Source organism: Ictalurus furcatus, chromosome 10 (genome assembly GCF_023375685.1).
Source record: "Ictalurus furcatus strain D&B chromosome 10, Billie_1.0, whole genome shotgun sequence".
NCBI lineage: Eukaryota > Metazoa > Chordata > Actinopteri > Siluriformes > Ictaluridae > Ictalurus > Ictalurus furcatus.
The window spans coordinates 23,488,408-23,514,496 of record NC_071264.1 but is presented as its reverse complement, the minus strand read 5'-3'; the positions used below and the strand labels follow the sequence as shown (position 1 = coordinate 23,514,496).

The window sequence follows — 26,089 nt, the reverse complement described above, 5'->3', positions numbered from 1 at the left end:
AGTTGTCTGTTGGGAGATGTTTATTTAAAATTTTTGGAAGGAGTCTCCAGTGTCAGTGACTTGTAACAGTCAGAGGTAAAGCTGTGACTTTAAAGCTGTAATTTTTAGATACAGGAAAGTCTTCAGGACAGAGGCCTTCAAGTGACTGACTGTTTGGAGCTGCTATAACTTATCTAAAAACAGAAATTAACTTGTTTAACAGATGTTTCACAGCATTAAACAAAACTATAAATAAATAAAATGACATTATTTAATTAATAAAAACTGTAATCATTGGCAAATTCCTGTGGTATAGAAGGAATAAAATCATTTCAGGAAATGTGGTTATTGGAAAATAATTTATCCTTGATTATTCTCTTAGAATAATATTTTCTGCTTATTCTCTTAGAAAGTACACTTCGTAATGTTTTGTTCCCTTACTTAAATATACTGATCAGCCATAACATTAAAAAAACATCCTGAACATCTCGTTACAATGGCATGTCAAGGGGTGGGATATATTAGGCAGTAAGTAAACAGTCAGTTCTCGAAGTTGATGTGTTGGAACCAGGAAAAATGGGCAAGCGTAAGGATCTGAACCACTTTGACAAGCGCCAAATGGCTAGACAACTGGGTCTGAGCATCTCCAAAACAGCAGGTCTTGTGGGGTGTTCCTGGTATGCAGTGGCTAGTACCTACCAAAAGTGGTTCATGGAAGGACAACCGGTGAACTGGTGACAGGGCCAAGGATCATTGATGTGCATGGGGAGCGAAGACTAGCCCATCTGGTTCGAGTCCACAGAAGAGCTACTGTAGTACATACTGCTGAAAAAGTTAATGCTGGCTGTGACAGAAAGTTGTGAATAAACAGTGCATCACAGCTTGCTGCGCATGAGGCTGTGTAGTTGCAGACCAGTCAGAATACCCATGCTGACCCCTGACTAATAAATGCGATCCATGAAGGCCCAATCTCGCAACTTATAGAACTTAAGAGATACCATAGCAAAATATGCTATTTCACTTCCTTCATAGCATCTTCTATGCTTTTCCAGGATATCATGAATATTTCCAGGACGTTTGTTCCATTTTCCATGTGTTTTCTATGACTACACTATAATTGATAGAGGATGATTGAGAACTCTGAAAAACCATATTTGGTTTTACAATTATAATATGATTCATTTCAGACTGTTTCACATCTTATATCAGAGTTTCTGAGAACTTAATCCTTTGCATGCAATCAGAGGACAAACATGGAGACGTCCAATGGCAGACATTTATTTCTCCTTTTAAATAAATAGATTTGACAAGTTCACAAATAAACAAATGATCCATTGTAATGCACACAGACAGTGAAGAGCTGGGGAAAAACTCCTTCTTTTACAAATGGTGCAAAATCAGGACCGAAAAGAAAGAAAAACAATCATATCAGATCACACACCAGCCACTCATTCTGAAGGAGTCTGATCATCAGTACTGCAAAAGCCTTTTCCTCCATCTGAACTCAGAGTATTTCCTTTCTTAATATGATATTTATTATCATTTCTTAACCGTTTCAATAATAATAATAATAAAAAAATCGCTGGTATTGCTCATTTAAAGCACAGGAGGCAGAAATCACTGTAGCAGAAAATGAATCAGTTTTAGCAAGGATCAGGTGGATTGAAAAATAAATTAGAAAATGTAGGAACAGAGCAAACTTTAAAGACACAATCTGTTTAGTAGAGAGGTTTTCTGCACATGAGCTGCATTACAAATGATATTTTGTAACGTTAAGGCAGACAAGTGGAACACGCAGGACACTGTGGTGCTCTATAAATCATGCAACGCTACACACACAAACACATAGCTGCCCTTAGTCACTGATCTCCTCACGATTACAGGAAGCACATTCTCATCTCCCCACATGAACATCATAGACCAGCGTTCTGTGTAGAGTCAACTCAAGTATTATTGGCACCCTTCATAAGAATGAGCAAAAATGAATGTACACTGAATAAGCTGCCAGTGTATTAGACATACCTTGCATCTACATTAATATTATTGGCTGTAATGGACCACCAACCAAATAATATGGTTAGAGGCAGTACTATGGTGCTCCCTTTGCACTGATGGACAGGGCACAAGGGGATGACACACGACAATAGATCAGTACTGATATACTTAGAAAGCGCACCCAATAAACTGGCAATGCATTATAAAAACAAAGAACTCAATCAGTTTCATCACCCTTCAGGAAAAGTAGTCAAATTGATTGTAGAAGCTAAACATAGTTATGCTTACTTGTTTTGGGGAACTTCTTTGCTGTAATTATTGTTAATATATTTTTTAGAGATGAGGTAAAATAAAATAAAATGAAATATAATTAAGTGAAATCAAATAAAAATAATAAAATAAAATAAAGCACCATCTACCGTCTTCCGCGGACATGAGCTCACAGATGTCCATGATTGGCTAGTGACAGTGTGATTGACATGCAGTCTCTAAATAAAATAAATAATTTTTTTTTTTTAAAAAAGGCAAACCACATGGGGAGTCATAAAATTCTGTGTCTTTCAAACTTTCTGAAATTTCAGCGAATATTAACTGTAGGGATGCCCATCCATCCATTTTCCATACTGCTTATCCTACAGATGATCGCGGTGAGCCTGGAGGCTATCCACGGGAACACTGGGCAAAAAACGGGGGACACCCTGGATGGGCTGCCAACCCATATTGCAGGGCACAACTGAACACCCATTAACACAGTATGGAAAATTTGGAAATGTCAATCAGCCTACAAAACATGTCTTTGGACTGAGGGAGGAAACCAGAGTACCCGGAGGAAACCCCCGAAGCACGGGGAGAACATGCAAACCCCATGCACACAGGGCAGAGGCAGGATTCAAACCCCCAACCCTGGAGGTGTGGGGCAAATGTGCCGAACACTAAGCACTCGTGCCGTCTGTAGGGGTGACATTTTCCAAATCTATGTTTTGCAAAACAATTTTTTACTGACCTTCTTAATACATGTTTTGTGCTTGAAAAGGATTTGTGTTAAAATGACAACAGCATACAGCGCTCCAATATGATTATCGAAATGACATGCATGTTGGTTTTTCTCCATACTTTAATTCTTGTTGAATTTTCATGAAGGGTGACTACAATTCTTCAGCTGACTGGATTGTGTGTATGTGTACAGAAAAGAATATATGCCAACTTCCACTTACACACTTAAAATGGTCTGACACCACAAGAGAACCAATCAAGGGAAAAGTGTTTGGTCCAAATCCCACTATAACGAAGAAGGAAATTCTCTCTCTCTCTCTCTCTCACACACACACACACACACACACACACACACATTCCTATAAATTTAATATGAGTCTCGTAAAGTTAAAAATAAACATATAAAGCATTCACATAACTGACATATGAAACATGGCATGACATTCGAAAGAGGAAATGTCCGAAAAATAAAACGAGACACTTTTTTTTAGAAAGGCTCTGGATTGCAAACCAAGCAGTTGAGTATTTAACATTAATACTGAAGTTCAATCATTCTAGAAATATTTATTGTCATTGCACACAATTTAAAGACATCCTAGACTGTAACTATATTGCTTGTTATGAGTTACTCAGAATTGTAACATTTGCTACATTTCCTATGTCCTATTTTCCCAGGTCCGATCTCACAGCATTACATGTTAATATGAAAGCCAATTTATAATTTATGCTAAATTGCATCTTGAGGTTTTAAAGACATAAATATATTTAAGAAAATAGTCATAGTTCCAAGAAGCCATATGTACGGTTCACTAGAATGACCTCCTATGTGTGAACGCCCTCACGGACACATAAACATATTATATTCCTGCTCTCTCTCTCCCTCACACACACACACTCACACACACACACAGAGAAAGCGGGGCGGGGGGGGACAACTACTTTTTGTGGACCCATAGAGAAAGAGCTGTGAAGTCTGGATCACGGACTGGGAAACATGTGGTGTGTGCACTCTGGTCCTGCCTCTGATTCCTGTTTCCTTCAGAAGCTGGCGGTTTGTCGCACTGTGACCTGCAGTATTTTGTTTCCTGTTAGCCGGGCAGCAGAGAACAGCAGAACAGAGCATAGGGATTTGGACAGCATTGGGGGGGGGGGGGGGGGGTTTCCTGTTTGCCACATTCAATTCTAAAGTCCCTGATAAAGGCCTCCTTCTGAGGAGGATGAAACTATTGCAGAGTCCTCTGGGCTAGCACCACCTGGTGGCCTGGGTGTGTGTTACCTCTGGTCGTTTAGAAGCGTTCTGAAGTTGTGCAGCTCTTTTATACTGGTGGAGAGTCTGGAGTAATGAAGGAGAGTGTGAGATGGAGACGGAGACAGAGAGAGGAACAGAAACATTTTAAAAATACAAAACCATATTTGAGGAGGATGACAGCGTATTCGGGACAGGGACAGAGTGAGCCCTCAACTTGCTCCAGCCTATATTTCCCATAATCATAGTGACAACTTTAGACAAATACTTAATGACATGTGTAATTTATTACAAATAAAATAAATCCTTCATAGTCTATCTGGTTTCATATGGACCAGTTATTCACATATCTGCATATCTCACTTGTTCATTCCCATAAAAAGAAACATTGTTGGTAAATATGTATATAATACTGTTGGTGAGGTATAAAAATGATGTTACGTAGTTAATGAAGTTAAATATAACTGTTATTAACACTGGTTCTTGTGAACCTAGTGGTCTGGCTTGTGAGACTAATAGATATTTCCTTGGAGACTGTGTATGATAACGTGTACTCTCCTACTAGTGCTTCTGTCAGTCCCAGTGAAGGAGCCGTGGCTTCCACATTATTTGGTTCTTTTTTTTATTCCTAGGCAGACTGAAGTTTTTTTTTACTGTGAGCAGATATTGATCAAATATCACAAAAAGTGTTCTGATGATAAAAATCACTGACAGAACCTTTAATGGCATTAAAAGAGCTGCAATTTAATCCACTGCTCTGAAGCTGAAAGGAGGTCTCTCATGAGAATTTGTGTGCTGATGAAAAGACACACAGTGAGACAGACAGCGCTTGCATTTAACCTGCATTTCATCAGACACCCTAAATCTTTAATTCTTACCTCCCAAAGCCATTGAGCAAAGCTACAATCTCCTGGCGTGTGAGCTGGAAGCCTTTGGAGGGACTGTTTTCTGGAAGATTTTTGATCTCTTTCTCAGAAAAGAGGATTCTGAGGGCGGTGCCCAGGCCTTGGGTCTGAGGAGAGACAAACAGCATGTCAGACTTAGGGTGTGTTCAAAAACACACTAGTGGGTTTACATGAAGATTATTGAAGTCTGTTCAATAGATTACAAATGTTTGTAGACTAAAAACATGGTTTAGTACTAAATCCTTACTGAAAATATAATGTACGCCAAAGGTGTTAAAAGGAGTTATAAAAAAAAAAAGAAAGAAAACCACTTATTTTCTTTGTTTAAAAAAAAAACAAACATAATTACATCTAATATATAGAAATGTACATTTCTGAGCTAGGCACACAGGATTAACAACTCTGAACAAACAGGGGGGCTTTCCAGAATGAGGACACCACTCATACACATACCTGTAACTTCCCCCACAGTCGACATTTACTGCAGCCCACGCAGTCCATTATACGAGAAATGTTCTTAAAATGGAGCCTGAACTCTTCCTGGTGATGGAGAGAACCAACAACATGATGTTTATGAAAAACAAAACACTCTAAACTGACATTCAGTCACTGGAAATGTGTGCATAATCAAAAACAAAATGGCATCATAGTAATTAAGGAAAATAACCAAAGCCGTGGTAAAAGATTTTCTCCAAAGCAAGTCACATTTGGCTTAATTATGTGAAGCAAGCTACCTAGAACTAAAAACCACATACAGTGGCCCATTTAAATGCCTCGAGGTCTAGAGAAACACTGACTTGTATGATGACACTGTTCACGTCTAAACAACACGGTGGAGTAACATACAGGTGCATCTCAAATTCTGTATTATAAATTCTTTATTCTAATATTTTGGGATACTGGATTTTTGATTTCCATGAGCTGTAAGCAGTAATCAAGATTAAAAGAAAAAAGGTTTGAAATATTTCACATTATGGGTAACGAATCTAGAATATATGAAAGATCCACTTTTTGAATTAAATTACAGAAAAAACTTTTCCACAATATTCAAATTTTTTGAGATGCACCTGTATAGGATTCTTACTGAATAAAACAGTGGGAAGATGGACTCATGAAAAAACCTTTCTACATCCCTCCTATTTGCATGCTTAGCTTTAAATATACATGACAAAGTTCCCCTTTCACATCGCTTGAAGAGCAATCTGCATGTGTTTTGCAAGTCTGAAAGTGTGTGTTTACACACTCTGTAAAAATCTGTATTTACAAAGACTACCTACTCACCTTTAACCTTTTGGCTTCCATTTTGTGGCCTGCAAACATGGAGCTCTCATCAAAGTGCATGGGGAAAGCTCTACAGAGAGACAGACAGAATATTCTTGAAAAAATATATTATATATATATATATATATATATATATATATATATATATATATATATATATATATATATATATATATATATATACACACACACACACACACATATACACACACACACACACACACATATATATCTATATATCTATCTATCTATCTATATATATATATATATATATATATATATATATATATATATATATATATATATCTCTCTCTCTCTCTCATATTTTTACTACAGCGCTCTTACTCATGAATTCTCAATTCTGACAGTCATAGAGTGAATTTTATTTTCTTTTATGACTGCAGCTTTGACAGTAGTGCACGCTGTAATTCACATCACAAGTGTCTATTAATTTGCTTTTTCTAATACTTTATAATTTCTAATGAATCATTTTTATGAGGAAGAGTTTTATGATGGACACTTCAAATAATTAAAAAAACAACATTATTTATAAAGTAAAATGTATAATTGTTGATATGGTGACACTTTTTTTGCAATAAGTCACGCCACCTCATCATTTGTGATTTTCTTACAATAGCACAGCACGTTTTATTAATTATTATACATATTATAGTAAAGTTTGCCTTCTTATGTGTCCCTTTTTAATAATACGACGGCTACATTTAGTAGGGCGCTTCTGGCCCACAAATCTAAACAAGTTATATTTCTTAACCACTTGTAGTGCCAGTTTATTATTCAGTTAGTCACCATAAAGTAAATTATTCAGGAATGACTACGATTTGTTCATTTACTTTCATGACTCTTTAAAATATATGTAGTTATGAGGGAGGGAAACGAGAGGTTCTGGATCCTGGGAGTCTAAGGGGTTAATCATGCATCTGGCTCTCACTTGGTCTCGTTGAAGATCTGCAGCAGTAGCTCTTTGGTATCCGAGTCTTCCTGTGTGTTGCCTGTGTACAGGTTAATGAACGAGCGCTCGAAATACGGTGCCACTTTGGACAGTGCTCTCAGCTCGATCAGGTACAGGAAGTAAAGGTTTTTCAGCCTGCGTGTTCCCTCGCCCTTGGTCTCGGCAGAGTCAAACCTCCGGCGAAACTCGTGCACGTTGGGTCCCCACACTGCCTTCCCCCAGCCCTCTGTAAACACATACACACACGCGCACACACACACACACACACACACACACACACACACACACACGCAGGTGCATGCACATGACACAGGTGGGACAGTGAGAAAGCAGAAAACAGCAGCAATTGTAGCAGTTTGCAATTAAATTATCATTAAAATCTTAATATACACTATCAAAAGTTTAGACACCCTACGTTCAATATATATATTTTCACTGTCTTAAAGGACATTTTGATAAAAGATTTACAGTTGAAGACCATAAACACACCAGCAGAATTATTAATAGATGATTCCTTGACACTCACCATCCAGGAGGTATTCAGCAGACAGGTGGAGATTTATGCTGCTGTGGAGGCCAGAAATAAGCCGGTAGAACACTCTCTTCTCCAGACACAATCCTACAGCAGACAACCAAACCACATATCTTTTACAAGCATTATCAGAGTCATCATTATATATATATATATATATATATATATATATATAAAAAAAAACACACAACAACAAAAAAACTCAAATTAGTCTTACAGATTTACAGAACCCTTGATTATGAACATCAAGCATGGCATCAGTGGTTGGTTGCACCTGGCCATAAGACAAGTTGAGTGTAACTTAAATTTTACAGCGTTGTATGAAGTAAACACTTGTTCTGTATATAAACAGCTCTGTTGCACTGACTTGAAAGAGAAAAGCTTCACCTGACTTGTTAAGTAAGGAATGAAACACAAGGTGGCATGCTGTTAAAGGAAAACAATCAACTATTGGGTGGTGTGATGCGGCCTGACGTGAAGAAGAGTTTTTCCCACCCCAAAGTTTATTATTTTTCAAAAACATCACATCCTGTAGTGTTTCCTCAGAAATTTGCCAATTGGTTTTTTTTTGTTTTTTTTTTTGTTTTTTAACATTTATTTTAAATGAATGACACCAACACTTTTTAACACGTTATAGTTGATTTAATTTTGTGGAATGTCTGTGAAACAAGTTAGTTCCTGTTATAACAGCTATAAATAGTCCTTCCTGTGCTAGCCTCTCGTTTTTCTCTCTTGCTTAACATGTTACTGAGAAATATGACAGCATTTGTCCTGAAAACAGTACTGACACTGGAGGCTCCTTCCATAGATACTAAATAAAAGACTACGTAACAAAAAAACTTAACCATAACAATTATATGTTCTTCTTAGTTAAATATAATTCTGTTTGTTTAAGCTGTTTATTATTTGATTTAGTATATGTTGCAGGTCTGCCATACAAGTCCCTGTGAATGAGTTGTTACTATAGAAACAATATTAGAAAAATAAAAAAGCAACACCTTCTAGCCAATCAGATTTGATAATTCAGCAGACAATGATGATAACGTAGCATATTCGTTCATCAGTTCAAAAACAGATCAAATACAGTAAAAAAAAAAGAAACCAATACAGCGTTTGTCTCTATTACCTAGTATCAGAAAAAGTCCACGCTCAAAATCAGTCATAGCTATGCAGTATTTAGCACTGAAGACTATCTTAATATAAGACCTGGTGGTGAAACCTTCATTATCCTCCATGCTCTTCACTCTACAAGTGTGTGTGTGCGTCTGCCTTTGAGAAAACTGGTGAGCTTAGCAACCCTATAGTGTACCAGAGGGCTACACAAGATCTCCATGAATGAGGTCTAAACTGGCGCTGCTTATGACAGCTTAATACCCTCACTGGGAATATGTTTAGAGAGAGTCATCCATTTAGCAGGGTGCTGAGTACACAGGGACAGTACACTACACTGTGAGGGTCACAATGTCTGGTCTGTCCAGTAGTTTGAGAGAGTGTGTGTGTGTGTGAGTTCAGCTGTGGTGTATTTGTCTGCTGTATTGACTGCTGAGTTGTGTCAGTGGAAATGTGCTGATAATGACAAAGATCCAGTTACCTTCCAGCCAGTTGTAAAAGCCTTCACCTGTGTGAACAGAGTAAACACAAACCGCATGTAAAATCAGCCCTGACAGAGCAAGTAGGTCAAGATAAAAAGTGCTTATTAAGGATTTGATCTCTCCTGTCCATGTTACCGTATTAGTCCAGGGTCTAAACACACAGAAAATGTTTAAAATCCCACTTCTACTGAAATTCTCTCTCTCTCTCTCTCACACACACGATCCACAGTGATGGACCTACATATAAATGTTTTTAATACATACAGAGATATACTCACCATCATCATCACCTAGAAGAGAAGTAGAAATAACAAATGATTAAAAAAAAGCATAATCATAACAATACTGTCTTTATACACAACAATCGTGCCATTATGTGGCTTTGGAAATGTAACACGATTCAGATTTGTAGAGGAACTTATCAACATGAAGCAAAAAGAAAAAAAACTCACCACGACTTGGAGCCAAGGGGTTAAGAGGCCGATACACTGACCTCGGCCTAAAAACAGACGATAGATATTTGTAGTGAATAAAACAGAATGAATCATTAATATGAGCATACATAGTGTGAGTGTCTGTCCCTGAAGTCACAGACAATTGACCATAACAATGTTGGTATGATTTCTCACAGTTGTTGTTATTAGTATGAGAAAATTTTACTTTCATGCATTTACTCAATAATTATTTTCATTTTATGTTATAACTGCTTGAGAACCTGCACTTGCCATGATCACTCAAACAGTGTGACTTATTAACATGAGCACGTTTTAGAAAAGGAAATGAGACGTGCTGCATTTTTAAAAACTGGCTCAGCCTGTATTGTTTAGAATCCAAACATTTTTGTTCTGCACGTTAGCTGCTGATGAAATGGTCCTGTTTAAATGTGAAGTATTCATTGCCATGTTATTTCAGGGACACTGTGTGTGTTGTGCGTATGTTTGCATTAGAAACTAGGAAAAAAAAATAAAAATGAGACTGGAGTCACAAACCAAATCCTGGGTTCAAAGCAAGAATTAAACATTTCAGACCCAGTGACTCATTATTAATACCGATGATTCCTTTTCCTACCATTTTAACTGGTATAATATCATATTTGGTTACATGGGCCATAATTCTGAGTTGAGTCTGGATTATTGAATCCATGAAGACTTCTATTTCCCAGGAATTCAAATATCTCACTTGAAGCAGTTCTCCTCGTAGATGCTGTTCCATACTCTCCACGCAGAAGGTCCTTTATATCCGGTGTAGCGTTCGGGATTCAACCGTAGATCCACATACTCGACTTCGGGAGATGTCTCGTCTGCAAACAGCCCAAGACAAGAAATAACAGTGTGTCTAGGCCTTAAGCAAACCAAACCAGGCAGGTGTACTTACTCACGTGCTATCAAGAATAATAAAAGCGTTATCTGTTTGAACAGGTCTGTAATAGAGAAAGTGTGAAACATTACCATCCAGGCCACAGAAGTGATCCTGGGCATCGTCATGGTGAGCCCAGTCCTCAAACGCCTCTTTACTTTGATGACTATAGACAGAAAAATAAGACAATTGTGAAGAACCAGAAAGATTTCTAATACACAAGTACAGTTTTGTAATAATGCATGCTTTTTGCTTCAACAAACATGAGTATGTCTAACAGAAGGACAGCAACAGCAAGGTCTGCTGAGTGTGAGTGAGTGTGTGTGTGTGTGTGTGTGTGTGTGTGTGTGTGTGTTAACTATATACCTCAGTGTGCTGTTAATGGCACCCAGCTCATGGACCTGTTCACATTCCTTAATGTCACTGATAGTGTTCGCAGCGAGAGAGTACTACCAGGAGAAAGGACACATGTCAGAACTCAGATAAAGGGAAGATGTAGATTCAGAAATGACAAACTAGGGATACATTACACTACTTTTACTATTATTATAGCCACGATTCACAATCAGGCTTGGATTTTGGAAGCAGTTGGCATCAATTTTTTTTTTTTTAAACCCTAAGTACGGGAGTGGTTGGTAGTGGATGCTCGTCCACACATTAGACTTGTTAACGTTGCCGATTAGTAAAATAAGGCTGGGTTAGGAGTGCAGGAGTCTTGAACCAAGCTGTTGAGACCGCTGTGTATGTTTTTCTATTGTTGTCTCCTAGTAACAAGAAAGCAAGTGTGTGCTCGGTGTTTTCACTTCAGTTAAGCAACAAGTAACGAGCTGAGTAATGTGTGCAGCCGTTAAGTGTGTGTTCGCCGCTTGTTTAATGCATGTTCTTGGTCACCGTGCTATATTTGTATACGCTCAACGTTCACTTTATTAGGAACACCTGCACATCCATGCAATAATCTAATCAGCTGCTCATATGGCAGCAGTGCAATGCAAAAAATAAATAAATAAAATCAGGCAGATACAGGCCAAGAGCTTCAGGTAATGTTCACATCAAACATCAGAATGAAAAAAGTGTGATCTCTGTGACTTTAACCGTGGCATGGCTGTTGATGCCAGATGGGCTGATTTGAGTATTAGAGAAACTACTGAACTCTTGGGATTTTCCATACACAACACCCTCTACAGTTTACACAGAATGGTGTGAAAAAAACAAAAAACACTGAGTGAACGACAGTTCTGTGGGTGGAAATGCCTTGTTGATAAGAGAGGTTAGGGGAAAATGGCCAGACTGGTTCGTGCTGAAGGATATATTAACTCAAATAATCACTCTTTACAACCGTGGTGAGCAGAAAAGCATCTCAGCATGCACAATCTTGAGGTGGATGGGCAACAACAGCAAAAGACCACACTGGGTTCCACTTTTTTCAAACAAGAACAAAGAACTGAGGCTATCATGGGCACAGGCTCACAGAAACTGGGCAGTTGGAAGATTACAACAAAATCACCTGCTCTTTTTCCAGTCTGTCCAGTTTTGGTGAGTTTGTGTCCATGATAGCCTCGGATTCTTGTTCTTCACTGACACGAGTGGAACCTGATGTGGTCTTCTACTGTTCTAGCCCATCCACCTCAAAGCTTGATATGTTGTGCTTTCTGAGATGTTTTTCTGCTCACCACGGTTGTAAAGAATGATTATTTCAGCTACTACAGACTTCCTGATACCTCAAACCAGTCTGGTCATTCTCCTCTGTTCTTTATCACCAACAATGTGTTTCAGCCTGCAGGGCCTCCGCTCACTGGATGTTTTTTTTGTATTTCGCACCATTCTGTGTAAACTCTAGAGTCTAAATTCCCAGGAGCTCAGCAGTTTCTGAAATACTCAAACCAGCCCAACTGCTAAAAACAACTATGCCACAGTTAAAGTCACATTTTAACGTTTGATGTGAATATTAATTGAAGCTCTGCACGATTTTATGCATTGTGCTGCTGCCACATGGTTGAATGATTAGATAACTGCATGGATGTGCAGGTGTTCCCAATAAAGCGGATGGTGAGTGTTTCTGTATGTGGAATCTGGTCTGAAACAGATAATCTAAAGATCTGCACTGCCCAAGACTCAGTGAATAATCTCACATGAATACTGTAATCATAAAGACTCAACTCAGGACTCTTATTCTCAATATTATCACACTGAACAACCTTTCAACACATTTCATACTGTTTGTCATTACAGTACAGAGTCTGGGTCCTCTTAGTGTTCTTTCCTCATGTCATCTTGGGGAGTTTATCCGTCATCTCTGGCATGTTCGTTAGGAATCTAAATCTAAATCTACATCAGGATTTTCCTGTAAAGCTGCTTTGTGACAACATCTATAATAAAATGTCGACAATTCACAACCTCACTCTAACCTAGAGGTTACAAAACATTTGGAGGGTCAGTGCTCAAAATTCACAGACTGGTCTAAATGCTTTGAAGTCAATATAAGTGACCTTGACTGTTATCACAGAACCAGATGCCTCAGCACTTTGGGCACACACATACACGCTACAGGACAAACAATGAGAGCTCTCTAAAAGAGTGCTGTGTGCTGACGTGACACTAAGTGCTAGAAAAAGTCCACCTATCCTTAGGGTTCTGCTCCATTACACAAACCTGTAGGCTTTAAGCAAACAAAAGACACTTAACCTCCCAGCTGACCATGAGATGGAACTGTATCACAGTATTCAATTACGGCACTTTTGTTTTATTTTCCATAGACTAAGAATGACAAAATATTTTTCTAATACATGTCAGTGATTTACAGTACATATGTATATGTTATGTGTCATTATGTGTGTGTGTGTGTGTGTGTATAGATGTGTGTGTGTATATATATATATATATATATATATATATATATATATATATATATATATATATATATATATATATATATACACATACACACACGTACACACGTAGAATTATGTAAATCCTCTGAATATGATGTGTAATATAATATGCTACATGATCATCTCAAACCCTCAGAACTGAGCTAAACATACAGTAGGCTTCAAACATCACACATTTCTGATATTACTGTATAAATTAAAGTGCTGTACCAATCCTTAACAGTTTGAACCTCTACTGCATGCATTTAATTATATTATCATTCCCATCTATATTTTGTTTACTAAAAGTAGCATATTCACTCCAGAGTTTCTCACCTTATTATAGTTGCCTGATTTAATTCCCACAGGGATCTTACTCTGTATGAATAAGCACACACATAAAAAAACAAACAAAAAAACAATCAACCAAGATGAAAATATTTTACAGGTCTTGCACAGCAACATATAAACTCAGCTTCATGTCTCACGTAATACAATTAAGAGACAAATAAGCCAGAAAGGCTGTTAACCTCCGGGCAGGGCTCCACGTGGCAGTCCTTGATCGAGCAGTGGCCGTCGTCAGGCCAGAACGGACACGGACGCTTCAGGTTCACCTGCCGAGAGAGAATCCATAGGAAATGACTGCAGCTTTTTCTGTGGTATCACAGTGCACTAGCGTAGCTTGAAGGAACCCAATGACAGATTTGATACAGATTACCCTAACCAGATATCTGAACTGTATCTTATATTGCTCTCTGCCACTCAGCCACTTCCTGTAAAGCAGCTCTGTACAGAGGATGCTTCTTCTGCACTGCGCGCTACATTCTCACATACGCCCATGACTATGCATATATCAGCCTTTTCAACTGATTGCTCTGTGCTGTGGGTAAATTAGATGAATCGTTTAACATTTGAAGACCTTCTGATGTTGGAAAAAGAACCAAGGAAGGAAACCATCAGGCGTGAACTTGTATAAGTAGTGGAAAGAGTGTTCGTTTCGATTCTGCTTAAATACAGGACCAGGATTTTGGCATTAAAGATCATAATGTGACTCCTCTGGTTTAATTTGTCTTTTCCTTCATTTCAGGAACACATTATGTGAAATAACCGATAATGATCATGCAGTTAAATAAACGGGTTTTGGTTAGTCAGCTCGACTTACCCTGTAGTATCTAAAGAAGTCTCTTTCAATGAGCTTGCGTATGAGAGGAAAAATTTTGAAGTTGTTGAAGACATCAATGCTCTCGATGTCGCAGAAGCAGTCGTCCAAAACACCTGTCAACTTCAGACAACAAAAAAACAACGATTGTTTTATTTAAAAAGAGGAAGAGAAGCAGATGTTAATATTAACCCTATACATCAGTCAAGATTTAAAAAGACTTTTGCACGTTAGATTATGTGTGATTAAGCCGATAGAATCAACCAGCACTATTTAAACAGAGGTCTAACCAGAAACCTGCTTTCCCTTTTCACATCCGATACCAACTGCCCATGTATTATGAATGGACAGCTGCTTTGTGTTAGGTGTGGTATTCGATAGCCACCTAAATAATTAAAACCGTCATCCAATCAAAGTAACAGGTCTAAACTATCTCATCCTATATCTACAAGAGCTCGGAAGAAAATAACAGCACAGATGGCTGATATGGCAAAAATATTATATGATACTTGAATATATGATAGAGAAAACTGTCACATTAATAAAATGCAAAAGAATAAAGAAAGAAAAATCTTTTTTGTAGATAATGAAGCAATTAATAAAGGTGATGCAAAATCGTTACAACGAGTAACGCTGGAGTCAATCAGAGTTCTGAATGTAACCAAACCTGTGAGAAAAGTGCATCGTGAAACCAAATTGAATGTTAAAGAAAAATGTTTATGTCAGTAAAGAAAGCAGCATATTACGTAAGAGGCCGACAATTAACACAATGAACGACAAAAAACACAATGAAGTCTGCTGGGTTTTGCTGAAAAAAATCAGAAGCAAGTGAAAAACTAAAAGTCTCCTGAAGAACCGCGGCTGGTTCTGCAAGATGCTCAATAAAACTCACAGCTCATTTCCTTATAAAACTGCACAAACTGTACCGAAGACTACTATTGTTGTTTTTTTTAAAGCAAATGGTCATCACACCAAATACTGACTTTGTTTCATTTATTATTGTTTACTGCTCTTTATAGTATTTTTTTTTAAATGTAGAAACTTTTGATTTCATTATTTTTTAGGAATCTATGCTCTACAGCATTTCTTGCATTTTTCAAATTTTTGAAAAGTACTCTGTGTGTAATAAATTATATATATATATATATATATATATTATATATATATATACACACACAAACACACACACACACACACACACTCTATAATCATTCTCATATATTCTCATATAATCATATCACCAAGCCCTAATAACCCCCGAGAAACACAAACAGAGTTAGTATAAAACTTTGTAAAGTAGAACAGATTAATGTATACTACTGGAATACTTTGCCTTGCTGTGAAAGCTATTCATTCATGCCAGGTGTCATGAGTAGATCAGTGCTCTTACACTGTGTGTGATCTGGAATAATTTCAAAAGTCCAAACAGGCTGACAGCAAGAAGGCTCGTCCTCCATGGGATGCACCTTGTGTCCGGCATTCTGTTATTATAATTATTAAAACTTCCTCATATCTCCGCGAAGTTAACAGCTGTAATCTCCCTGCAGAAATCATGCCCACATGCGACAAGGTGGCTGCTTTAAAAATCAACCACCGCGTGCGTACTGTGCCACGCCCACAAACAAGTTTACGTCATATATGCTCCGCCCTCCCGTTGTAGTTTCCACATTCAGCGTAAAACAGCAGACAGGGGGTCGTGTGAGGTTTGGAGAACTACATATCCCATAATCCTGTGCACGCAGTAGCTGTGCGGAGCCAATCAGACAACACCACGCTCAATAAGCGCCACTACACACCTCTGAATGTACACTGAGAGTTTTGTATAACTGCTACAGTGCCTGCTTCGTGGACTTTATGCTTTAAGCTGTTTTGTTTTGTTAATATTTCCCCATCATTAATAATAATAAAAAAATTTGAATGCAGGTGCTTCAGTATGACATTTATCCCTTAGTGTGTATATATATATATCTCACGAGTGTTTATTTCCCATAAAAACCATCAAATTAAAGGCAAACAGAACGAAAATGAACATATTTGAGATTTAGGGAAAAGAGGAAGTTACACCGTGTACGCTCGCGCAGCGATGACGTCATGCCCGAGTGGTAATGGAAAGTGCGAGAAGGATGCGCTGTGTGACAGCACGAGCTAAATACCACGAAAATAACCACAATAAAGTGAATAAAACTTATGTATACTATATCATTCAAATCATAACCCTGTACTCACGTGACAAAAACAGCTCTGGTCCGCACTGTCCGGTGTCACCTTACTGACGCGCTTGTGTTGTGTTTTGTCTTGAATGTTCTTGTTGCTGTTGTGAAACCATCCCCACACAAAGTCTCCGAACAGCAAACACAGAAAAAATATAATCCCACAAGTGCGCAGTGTGCGTTTTACCATTGCTAACGCCAAGTCTTATTTCCACAGCCCTACACTCAGTGGCAGGTTACTAAACTAAACTAGCTAGCGAAGTAGCTAATTAGCATCAACGAATAATAATGTCCAAATTCTTCCAACTCTTCTACTGTAGATATCACTGTATTGCTTTTTAGAAAATGCGAAGACCTTACGGAAGTTCTTTTTATCGGAAATACAAATTTAAGGAAAACAGGCGACTGTTTCCGCAATGCTGCACGGTCCTGACTACGGAAAGCGAGAAGGTTCATTCCAACGCGTTTGGGAAAAAAGCAGCCTGTTGATCAGCTGATAGACTGGGTTGTTGCAACATACCTTAAGGCAGGGGTTCCCAAACTTTTCCAGGGCAAGGCCCCTCAAATGGCATTAACATTTGACCAAGGCCCCCCTTTGGCAAGATGTCTTTAAAACTCATTAAAAATACAGACTTCTGAATATATCCCCCTTTTTTTAAATTAATAATTACATCTTACATCTTTACATTGCATTACATTAGGAATTGATTGTGTGTCTGTGTGTGTGGTTGTCTGAGAGTGAGAATTTATTTTTCACACCAAATTGTTGAGGCTCCCCAGGGCGTCCCCTTTATGCCTTAAGGCATAAAACTATTTAAAAAAAAAAAAAAAACGTTTAAAAATATCCAAACTTTTTTTTTTTTGGGGCAGATTGATGTTGTAAAGTATACTGGAGTATATCCATAGAGCTCATGCAATCAGAGCACAAGGTGGGGGGCACCCTGGACTGAGCACCATCTCATTGTAGGGCACACACATACTCACACTATGGACAATTTGGAAATGCCAGTCAGCCTACAGTGCATGTCTCTGGACTGGGGGAAAGAAACCAAAGAAACCAGAGTACCCAGAGGAAACCCCTGAAGCACAGGTGAACCATGCAAACTTGGGGATTTGAACCCCAACCCCAGAGGTGCAAGGCAAACATGCTAACCACTAAGCCACTGTGCCCCTGTGTGCATACCTATAAAACATAAAAAAAAGTGGAAGAATAATCCTAAGTACTAAAATAATAAAATACTATTTAGTACAATTTAGATGGCTGCAAACTGATTGGATGTTTTGCAGTTTCCTTGAATAAAACCCAACTTACCAAGTTTGCTGGAAAGATTTTCTGGGACAGGCGTAAGGAAACCATTTTTATTGTATGATTATGTATTTAAATTCCATGCTAAAGTATTGTACAACCATATTAATCAAGACAAAACACCAGAGCTGATTTCAAAGTAGCAGGAACATAAAATCATTTCTGTAAGTCATCTTTAGCATTTTGTAGCTATAAAAAAGTAATACAAATATTTAATAAAGGACAGAACACTTATATGAACAATTGTATTTAAACCTTCTGTTATGTTCAGTTTCCAGAAACAGTAATAATTTTTTTCACAGCTAGATTTAGTAATGTGGTTACAGCAAAGCATTTGCAAAGCATACAAGTATGATCTTGTCGCCACATCCATACGACTGCCTTGAAAGATAAGGTTTGTAAGATGAATGTAACTATTATTCAGCTTTGTCATTTTCTCTCCATTCACTGCATTTGTGAATAACATTAACACCAATATGAGCAAACTGAGAATGATTATTTAGGACATTTCACTCAGTTAGAAAGCTCATTTTAATTGATTCTTAGTGGCTTTGATTACCTGTACATGCACTGGGATAAAGGAATTCCTTGCTTGTGGACTTTATATAAGCTACACAATGTGATTGGGGTTGAGCTTATTTCCTCTAAGTATGGAAAGCTGAAGGTTTTTTGTGTCTTGTTTAACTGAAAGAATATTCCAAGATATGTTAGAAAAGGTCTGGATATATTAAAAAATGTTACTGCAGATTACACTGGTTTGTAGAAAATGTATCGTTTGGTATAAATTGAGAACATGAATCTTCTGATGCCCAGACCTCTGAAGAAACATGACTTTTTGTTCACACATTGTGCTGGTTCTAAAACTTTCTACAATATGTTACAGTTGGTCACACCAACTTTTTTTAATCAAGGGGAGTACAGGCCGTTTAACTGTAATGTCTGACTCTCATGTACATAGTTTTTCTCAATTATCTCAAATATCTTTCCATTAATGTATTTACGATTTTTTTTTTCTAAAAGCTATTAAGGACAGTAGACATGTCCATTTGTGTAGATGCAAATCCAGATGGTGGTCAGGCACTAAGCCACTTCAACACCTTCTGCTTGGAGCATTCTAGCTCATCTTGGTCTGGAATGGAACGTGTTTCTGTGAAAACAGTGCAAAGTTGGGTAGATAAATGAGAGGCCCATCTCAAGATACCAATCACAGAGAACCTGGCAGGTAAAGACATTTGTATGGACACTGATTAATACTTGTATTTCTAATCAGATATGCTTCTTACCAAATTTGCAATCGTTTAACATTTCCTGAAGAGTTGCCAGCAATGTCTCCTCTTGCCTGCTCCATTCTCGATCAAGGATCTCGTTAACTTGATCCTTGAGTTTCAAATTGTGTTTCTGTTCTCCTTTAAGTTCCCCATGCCCTGTTCATGAAAACGCATGTAAACATGCATTTAAACATGCATTTAAATATGCATGTATACAGATAAAACTCATAAACAAGCTTTGACTCAGTTTTAACTATTTCTTTGAAAAACTACATCGGCAGTTAGGATGGGTGAAATAAAACTCATGATCCTAAATTACTGATACATACTGATGTTTCATACGAACATTAACTGAAGCTCTTGGGCTGTATCTGTGTGCTTTTATGCACTGCGCTGCTGTCATATGATTTGTTGATTGAATAATGGCATGAACAAACAGGGGCACAGGTGTTCCTATTAAAATGTCCAGTAAATGTACATCTACCTAGTCAGTCTGCTTTGCAAGTCTCAATGTGCATTAGTAACGTGCATTTCTTGTGCTTTGACTTTCCACTTTTGGATATACCTGGATCTGGTTACACTTCTTTACCTGTTGTCAGTTTCTGACCTTTGAGCTTGCCTACATTTATGTTTTGGATCTACTCTCTTTCCAAATAAACTCTGCACTTTGATCCTTCTGCTTCTGTACCAGTTTATTGTGACAGAAGACTGTGCCTATAACAGATCCATTGGGGTTAGATTCTCATCTGGCTCAACAAACAAAAGCACAGTTATTACAAGCAGCTATCCAGCCACCATTAAAACCTATTATCAAAAACGTGCAACCTAATTCTACTTATATTCATTGTTGTATGGCTGCACGACTTTAGGTTTCTAGGCCCATTTCCACCTATGTCATGTTTAGAGCAATGGCTGCAGGTTGCAGACGGAGTGAACCTGCCATTTTTTGAGATGGAGGGAACCTGCCATATTGCAGAGTTTTAGATTGTTCATACCCCTCAAGAGTCTTTTTACTGGTATTGAGACTGTGCCATTGAGCTCTTTTCAGGCACCACTACTCCTTGGGGCTGTATAGCCCTTTTCCACATCAGAAATTCTGTCATGAACAAAATACGCAACCTAATACATGCAAAATAAAAGGCATACATTACTACATTACACATTCATTATGGGTATTTGAGTAGTCTCTGTGATACGCAGAAGCAGTGGCATGGTGCTGGTAGCATCATGCTCTGGGCTTGCTTTTCAGCAGGAAGAACTGGAAATCTTGTTGCCATCAGGACAACATTGACAGAGGACATGGATAGATACCTGTACTAACTAGCATACCATATTCAGATGAACGACAATTATCATCATTACAATCTAACAGTAGAAGTGATTCTTACTGTTAGAGTCCAGCTCCCTGTGAGATGTATTGCCTTGAGTCCCATTTGTCGCCTTGATGTCACTGGCTGGATGCATCTTGTTAACTGTAAAAATAATAATAGTTCTATTTTATAATGTCTATAAGTTAATATCTAAATAGTTGAAGTTAATGTAATACAGAAAATAAATGGACACATACAATTGGTGGGTAAATCCATGCTTGCATCTCCTCTTAAGTGTGCACCTCTCCAGTAATCCTTATAGCAGTTCTATGACTTGAGTACGGACCTCTCTCTTTTCATTGTCAAAGACATGATATCTATTCCCACATTTCTCAACCAGTAGCTGTAGGTCCTTGCCTTCACTCTCAATGTGCTGTTCTATGGTCATGTCTCCAAGCATGTCACCCCATGTGAACAGTATTATGGTGTGTCTCCATACGTGTTCTCCCAGAATCTTCATGTTCTCCTCAATGACGTTTCACTGTTCCTCTTTGAAAGACGTGTCTGCTGGAACAACTAGAAGTATGGAGTGTGGGGAGTTCTGAAAGGCACCATTGAAAATTTCAGACTTTATCCATTCTGGGGTGTATTGAGATGGAAAGTACTTCCACCAGCTCAGTGTATCAATCACAGTTATTGGCCTTCCAGAAACTTCTCCATGTCCTGTTTGACATCTAGCAGTACTTTTGCCAGTAACGGCAAACTCATCTGTATGCAGGATGGTGTTCCCAGATGCACTCTTTCCAGACATCACCCAACCCACTAGCATAATTCTCAACTCTATAGAAAGATAAACATTACAAAGAAAAGTTTAGACTTAAATTGTAATTAAGAATGTACCACTTAAGATCCAAGATACAGAAACTTACTGTCTTTGTTGTAATTTTTGTTGTTGTTATTGAATGCTTATCTCTCTGTCTCTTGCTCTGCTCATCACATTTTTCCTCCACTCCTCTGACTCCTGCAATATTTTTGCATCAAGTTCAAAACAAGCTGTGTTGTTTGTTTGAGTTATATCTTCAATCTTGTCCAGTAATGAGCAGATTTGTGAGACATCATTTGGGACTGTATTATCAAAGAAGTGATATCTGTGCCCACATTTTTCTATCACCCATTGTAGGGCTTCTCCTCCAGTTCTTATATATTCCTCTACTTCTTTGGTTTTGGCACCTGTGGTGTGACCTTTGGTGAATAACACAAGGACATGTGCCCAGACTTTGTCACCAAGAAGGCTAAGGTGTTCCGCCACAGATTTTCTGTGTCTTTCATGAAATAGAAGGCCAACCTCAATGACAAGCAGGATTGCATGGGGTCCAGGTTTGCATAAAGAAACTCCATACACAAGCTCCTTTTTAAGAAAGGTTGCAGAGTCACTAAGTGGGAAATCCCTCCACCAGCCAGGAGTGTCAACCAGGATCAGCTCTCTTCCATGCACATTCCGCTGTAATGTCTTACAATAAACTGTCCTTCTGTTTGACGGAAACAGATCTTCTCCAAACACAATGTTAATCACAGAGCTTTTCCCAGACAGCTTTGTTCCACAAAGCAAAACTCTAAGTTCTATGAGTGAAAATGACCGACAGATGTTGAAATATATTGATCAACAGCACTCTTCTCTATTTGGTTGGTTAACATTATTAACATACTCATTTGCATATTCCACTGTAATCGTATAGACCTCATAAAATATACATTGCTGCAGAAAAAGGCAGATTGGGCAGCTTGAGTAGTGACCATGTAGACTGTAATGTGTAAAGCAAATATATATGTCTATGCAGCCAGGAAAACAGTCCATTCATTCCTTTGTTCGTTTATTCAGTTGTCTTTAGGAGCAAAGTTAATACCTTTTTGTTTAAAAAAAATTTCAAACAAAAGAGACAATCCTATATATTATTTCTCTCCCAGGTTGTGCTTTGGACCAAATTACAAAAATTAAATAAGGCATTATTTTATATTACATTGTGAGTTCTGGTAAGTTGGTTTTCAAATTGAAAATGTTCTGGGTCTCAGACTGTTATAAACTACTGCATTGCTTTGTCTGAAAACATAATTCAATCTCTGGAAGATTGGTAGTCATAGGCATGACTAATGCTACATAGTTTGCTAGTGAATTAATCATAAATAAAATACCATGTAAATAACTAGTATTTACCATTAGCTAGAATTGTTTACTGCTTCCTAGCCAATGATGTTAGCTATTGGAATTGATGGAATTGATTGGAATAGTCTAACCTGACATTAGCACAGAAAACAAAAAGAAAACTTGCTATGAAATGTAAATAAAAGTTGTGGGAGCCCATTCAATTGATGTATCATGAGGCATCAGTAGAGTCATTGGCTGGATAAGATTTTTAATGAGTACTATGGGTACTATAGGTTTAAACAAAGATGTAAGGAGTAAAAAGTATTTTTTCCCTTAAATGTAATTAGAGTACAATTATTACATTTTAATAACACTATATATTCAATAAAGTATAAACACACCCAAATAATACTTGAGTATAGTAATAAAGTAAAATTACTCAAGTATTTTCCACTCTCGAGTCCAACTCCACCTCCAACTAAATTAGGCATGCTGGCATCATACCAGTAAATTACTCTTGTGCTTGCACATTACTAAAAACACTGACTTAGTCCTCCAAGGTAAAATCTTGCCCAAGCGTCCTATAGTAGTGCCAGCTCCACTGTTGATCTGAGTGCAGATAAGATGGACTTTGCCAACTACTGTTCACATAAAGCATGTGAAAGCCATTTTGATTCACCTTTGACCATTACACAACATTCATTATCGTGTTAAAATCTTTTCTTGTGGACAATATAGTTGTAATTTTTGCACATGAAAAAAAAAAAGACTTGCAGCAAGATATTTTGAACTTATGAAGAAGGTATTTTATAGCTACCATAACCATGCCATTAATAATAAAAATTAGACATTAGATGCAATCTGCAATTACATTATTCTTCCTAACATGCAATAACGTTTACTTTGCAAACATCAGGTTGACTCTACAGACAACTGAAAAAAGTTCATGTTGTAATTTACGTTTGCTAAAATCATAAACACAAAGTAAATGGTCATTCTTACTGGTGCCATGTTTTCCTTCTTCTTGCTCTTGTTCTTCTCATTTTTGTTGCTTTCCCGACTTCTCCACTGATGGTTTGTTTCGTTTCATTTTGTGTTTCAGGTCAAAGGAAGACTACTACTGCTACAGTATTACTGCTGTTCAAAACATCCAGTACCTAGTTGGAATAAGACCATATTGTCCAGACTGGATTCATAATGTTTAAAGGGAAGAAATGTATCAATGTCTAAATCAGTGTGTTTACACAATGGCTCCTTCAAAACACAATACAAAGCTCACTCATCTCCTTTAACATAGTCTATAGTTAAAAATAGAAAAATAAATATAAAAATACTACCTCAGAAGTAAAGATAATTTCATATACCTCTCAGTATAAATGTCCTCAGCTTTCACCTCACTAATGCTCTTGTGGCTGAATGAACACAGATCCAAAATCTGGTGGAAAGTCTTCCAGAAGAGGTGAGGTTATTATAACAGCAAAGAGGGGAGTTAGATCTACTACTACTACTACAACTTCCATCCATCCATCTTCTACCGCTTACTCCTTTTTCAGGATCACGGGGAACCTGGAGCCTATCCCAGGAAGCATCGGGCACAAGGCGGGGTACACCCTGGATAGGGTGCCAGTCCATTGCAGGGCACAATCACATACACATTCACACACCCATTCATACACTACGGACACTTTGGGCATGCCAATCAGCCTACCATGCATGTCTTTGGACTGGGGAGTAAAACCAGAGTACCTGGAGGAAACCCCCGCAGCACGGAGAGAACATGCAAACTCCGCACACACACGGCCACGGTGGGAATCGAACCCCCGACCCTGGAGGTGTCTAAAAAATTTATACAATAGGAATAGAAAAACAAGAATAATAGTAGTAAAAAATAATAATAATGGTAATATGTACACTATGAACACCTCAATGTATATACAGATGAGTAACACCTCGTTAATATACAGAAAAGTGATAAATGGATTATTGCACGGTTAACATTAAAGGGTGAGCAACAAATAGTAATAAATGAATAAATGTTCATATTGCAGAATTATTGTGAATGTGTAGGCTGATGATGCAAAAACAGCTAGGAGTGCTATATTATGTTGTTATTTGCATTAAAGAGTCTGACTTCTGTAGGGATGAAGGACCTGCGGTAGCGCTCTTTCTTGTACTGAGGGTGCAGAAGTCTGCTGCTGAAGGAGCTGCTGAGGGACCCCAGTGTCTCATACAGGGGGTGAGAGGACTTGCCCATGATAGACGCCAGCTTAGCTAACATCCTCCTCTCCCCCACCACCTCTATACTGTCCAGTGGGCAGACCAGGACAGAGCTAGCCCTCTAGAGCCTCTACAAGCTCTAGAGACTCTGTAGGCTCTAGAGTCTAGACCCACCATGACCATGACAATAAGAAAGCCCCCGTCCCAACGTTTTGAGACATGTTGTGGCCATCAACTTCAAAATTACCTTATTATTTTCCTTAAAATAGTACATTTCCTCAGTTTAAACATTTGACATGTTTTCTATGTTCTATTGTGAATAACATATGGGTTTATGAGATTTGCAAATCATTGCATTGTTTTTATTTACATTTTACATAGCGTCCCAAATTTTTTGGAATTGGGGTTGTAGAAAAATGCTGATATATAGGGTAGGGATGCTTAATGCATCAACCTTTTACAACATCAACTATTTCTAGTTCTCCCACTTTACCTTTCCAGAAAAACACCCCCACAACATGATGCTGCCACCCTCATGCTTCACAGTTGGGATGGCATTCTTTGAATTAAATCCTCACCCTTTTTCCTCCACACATAGCACTGATCATTATGGCAAAACAGTTACATATTTAAATTCTAAATCCTCATCCAGTTGATCAACTGCAAACTTCAGTCTGACTTTTTATGGCGGTCTTGGAGTAAGGGTTTCTTCCTCCCACAACAGCGTTTCGGGCCAGAGTGATGTAAGACTCTCTTACTG

The 26,089-nt window shown here is 38.0% G+C and overlaps 1 protein-coding gene across 2 annotated transcripts; it reads right to left on the bottom strand.

Annotated features, from left to right (window-relative positions):
- Positions 1 to 1,241: 1,241 nt before the first annotated feature.
- On the bottom strand, positions 1,242 to 17,747 carry ero1b (endoplasmic reticulum oxidoreductase 1 beta). Of its 2 annotated transcripts, none has more exons than XM_053634670.1 (16): positions 17,102 to 17,747; positions 14,879 to 14,998; positions 14,247 to 14,330; positions 14,053 to 14,094; positions 11,216 to 11,298; positions 10,942 to 11,015; positions 10,673 to 10,793; positions 9,946 to 9,992; positions 9,772 to 9,783; positions 9,493 to 9,519; positions 7,896 to 7,988; positions 7,349 to 7,595; positions 6,400 to 6,469; positions 5,572 to 5,658; positions 5,092 to 5,225; positions 1,242 to 4,300 (listed from the first exon to the last, which is right to left on the bottom strand). In XM_053634670.1, the coding sequence occupies exons 1-16, from the start codon at positions 17,273 to 17,275 to the stop codon at positions 4,240 to 4,242; spliced, it is 1,476 nt and encodes a 491-aa protein (XP_053490645.1). In that variant the 5' UTR covers positions 17,276 to 17,747; the 3' UTR covers positions 1,242 to 4,239. The 2 variants fall into 2 exon arrangements, with proteins under 2 accessions (XP_053490645.1, XP_053490646.1); XM_053634671.1 differs by lacking the exon at positions 17,102 to 17,747 and adding an exon at positions 16,266 to 17,095.
- Positions 17,748 to 26,089: the final 8,342 nt, after the last annotated feature.

Coding starts and splice junctions, on each gene's coding strand:
- ero1b (XM_053634670.1), bottom strand. CDS start 17,275: ATGGTAAAACGCACACTGCGCACTTGTGGGATTATATTTTTTCTGTGT. Junction 14,331..14,878: donor ACTTCTTTAGATACTACAGG/GTAAGTCGAGCT, acceptor CTCTCTCGGCAG/GTGAACCTGAAGCGTCCGTG. Junction 7,596..7,895: donor TGCTGAATACCTCCTGGATG/GTGAGTGTCAAG, acceptor ATGTGTTTACAG/AGGGCTGGGGGAAGGCAGTG.